The sequence below is a fragment of the Oratosquilla oratoria genome, chromosome 2, assembly GCF_046742065.1.
Source record: "Oratosquilla oratoria isolate Oo_2021 chromosome 2, ASM4674206v1, whole genome shotgun sequence".
Lineage (NCBI taxonomy): Eukaryota > Metazoa > Arthropoda > Malacostraca > Stomatopoda > Squillidae > Oratosquilla > Oratosquilla oratoria.
In genome coordinates this window covers 43,456,402-43,459,788 of record NC_134778.1, presented here as the reverse complement: position 1 = coordinate 43,459,788, position 3,387 = coordinate 43,456,402, and the positions used below count along the sequence as shown (strand labels likewise).

General features: G+C 42.9%; 1 protein-coding gene across 1 annotated transcript; it reads left to right on the top strand.

Annotated features, from left to right (window-relative positions):
* The first annotated feature begins 1,335 nt into the window (after window positions 1–1,335).
* Window positions 1,336–1,908, top strand: LOC143033918 (pro-resilin-like). The gene has a single exon (XM_076199566.1). The coding sequence runs from the start codon at window positions 1,542–1,544 to the stop codon at window positions 1,905–1,907; it is 366 nt and encodes a 121-aa protein (XP_076055681.1). The 5' UTR covers window positions 1,336–1,541; the 3' UTR covers window position 1,908.
* Window positions 1,909–3,387: the final 1,479 nt, after the last annotated feature.

Here is a 3,387-nt window from a genome sequence, read left to right as displayed (position 1 = left end):
TCCCCTTCTGTCCAACTCCTCCTCCACGCCATCAATCCATCTCAATCTGAGTCTGCCTCTCTGTCTCTCCTTCTCGGTACTGTGGCTATCATCACTCGTCTTCGAATTCCATGTTTTTTTATGCTTACCACCTACCTATCCTATTTTATTTATTTTTCTATAATATCTATTATCTTTTCTTGTTTAGTTATTTCTCTAAACTAATGATTGTGCCGTACTCGACATCTTCCTTCATATGAAAATATATTTTGAATTAATCAATGATCAAAGGGGTGCCATGGATATAGACTAAGATAAAAGATGAAATAGATTAGAAACAGTTAAGATAACCGGAGGTAAATATTTGCTATCACAGGGGCGCCAATGAATTAGATTGATAGGATCGATAAGGGATAAAAAAGAACAGCGGTAGTCAGAAATGGGTTAAGTGACAATTGTCAAAGTATTTCATCCTGCAAAATAGTACAGATTAATGAAGGTGATGAGGAGCCTACACCAGGAGGCACTATGTAGCTGCGGCCGAAGCCGTCACCTTTACCCTATTGCGCTTTGGGGACTGTCGGGCATGTAACAAACAGTCACTGCTGGGAATCGGAGAGGAGTGTGGGATTCGAACCCACAACTAAGCAAATGTGAGACTAGCAAGCACGCTTCCGATGACGCCACCAACGCACACGGATTACAGAAAATATGATTTATTGTGAAAATTGAGCTGAGTTTCTGTTTTGGTATATGGATTACTTCTGAAGGGTGTGATTCATGCAGAGAGGGTTCAATGCATCCATTGCCTTTGGTTTCTCTTGCAGAATACCCGCGGCCTTCAGGCTTCCTGGTGGGTCGAAAATGGGGTCAATATGAGGGATTAGAAAAATCATCTCCAACTACACAGAAACAAACACTCTAGAACGTTAGGCAAAGTCTTATGATAGATATACTAGATTGTTCTAGATGTGATACTTGCGTTATTTATTATATTTTTTTTTTTTATTATAGTTCATCTGAAATAATAAGCAATCAAGAGTTCGGGTAGCTTTTTGCAGTAGAAATTTACTAAGTCATTGATTATAGAATATCTATACTATCATGTTACCCGAAATGGTATTGCGAAAGACAAAATGAAAAACCTAACTCACTGAAACAGATCACTAAGAATAGTGAATGCCAATACATCAACCTGCAATAGATGTCACATATCCACTTAAGACAAAGTACTGTAAGGAAAGGAATTGGATACTAGATGAACTAAATAGATAAGTCTCCCATATACTTAAATAGTTCCACATAGAAAATGGTCAATGAACCCTGCGTGAGGCATCCTGTGATGCAAAATTTTAGTTGAATTTCACTGTCTTCGTGGTTTATTAAAAAGATAAAATAAACAGCGGATCGGCAAAACTGACAGGGCTGTATCCTACAACGGTTTTTTCACTAAATGGCGTGGGAATGCGATTTTATTTTTTTTTATTTTTTTTTTTTTAGCTCTCACCTGACCCTGTATTTTTGTGATTGTGCAGGTCCTTCTTCTTGCCGTACTTGTGGCTATGGCGGTAGCCAATCCTGCCGGTGGACACGGTGGTGGTTATGGCCATGGAGGTGGCCACGGAGGTGGTTATGGCCATGGAGGTGGCCACGGAGGCGTATACGGCCACAACGCTCACCCGAACTACAACTTCGACTACGCCGTCAAGGCCGACTACGGGGGCAACTTCGGCCACCAGGAGTACCGCGACGGCTACGACGCCAAGGGCAGCTACTACGTCTACCTCCCCGACGGGAGGCTCCAGACGGTCAACTACTACACGGACAAGTGGGGTTACCACGCCGACGTCGACTACAAGGGCAAGGCCAAACACCCGAGCTACTACGGACCCGCGGTAACTTTTAAGCATGAAGGAGGATACCACTGAAAAGAACAGCTTTCCCGAACAATTAATTTGTTGATTTTGTCCATAGACATTTATGTTTCTACGATAAACGTTTGTTTCTATTCTTTGATGTTCTATTTCCTTTACATAGAATTTTTTTTGTAGATAACGAAAGCTAGCGACAGAAAATACACCTGCATTACTAGTTGCTATTAGCCGCCGTCTGTCTACCTACTGTTTATACCAAGGGTCTTTTGAAAGGTAATCAGCCAAGGCACTCACCCACTCCCACCCCTTGTACTCTCACCCCACACCCCATTGTTTCCTTCCCAGCTTAGCTCAGAGGGAAGCAAAGGGTGATGGATATATCCTGGCATGTATGCTCGCTAGTCTTTTCCTTTAGCAGGTACGCCCTACATGCAAATACTTAACACCTTATGAAAAATTCAACTTACCAAAACATCCCTCATCCAGTTGCATATTAGTCCACACATGCAACTTTATGCAAGGAACTTGCTGCTGCGCATTGCAGCTTGCGAAACGCAACATGCAAAATCTCCCCAAACTGATGCACTTAGCCACATGCAAACTAATCCACATATGCAAAGCCTCACGAGAAATCTGCTGCTGTGCACTACATCTGCAATTTACAACACGGACCTTCTCCCAAAATACTATAATTTGAAAATTGCATACATACATACACACACACACATACATACATACATACATACATACATACATACATACATACATACATACATACATACATATACCAAAGGCTTTTACCCACTTACAAGGGAGATAATCAAAAAACAAAGGCATAAAAACCACTCCCATCCATATCATCCCTATCATACTCCCCTTCCCTCCACCCTTTTTCCTCCCTCTTATCTTGGCATCTCCTGGATAACGGGTCATCCCTGCAACTTGGCCACTGCCCTGGGTCAGAAGCAGTGTCGCAAGACACAGCACATCCACAGCAAGGCTGCTTCATTAAATCGGCTACCCCCATCTCCGTCTCCTCTTGCAGAAAAGGAGAAGACGGAGAGAAATCCCTTCGGGCGGTGTCAAATTTTTCTCACACATACTCCCTCACCCCCCATCCCCCACCCATTCCACCTCATGTATCACAATATTATCCATATACAACCATTCTCCATTCACCCCAGTCTTCTGTCCTCTCCCGTCCTTCCTCAACAGACATTCCCCTCTTCCCCAAAGCCCCTTTTACCCAATCCATTCATCTCATCCTAGGACGCCCCCTTATGTTCACTCCCTCCACATCTGTTTTCCACACCTCATTTACTAGTCATTTTTACTCATTCTTTCCATGTGTCCAAACCATCCCAATACTCTTTCATCAACCCTATCTCCCAGCTCCCTTTCCACCACTGTTCTCCTCCTCACCTCCTCATTTCTCACTCTATCCAGCCTAGTAACCCCTATCATATTTCTCAGACACCTCATCTCAAACACATTCAAACTCCTTCTCTCTTCCTCTCTTATGTTGCATGTTTCT

Bases quoted from the DNA above. Each gene is read 5' to 3' on its own strand.
- LOC143033918 (XM_076199566.1), top strand. From the start codon at position 1,542: ATGGCGGTAGCCAATCCTGCCGGTGGACACGGTGGTGGTTATGGCCAT.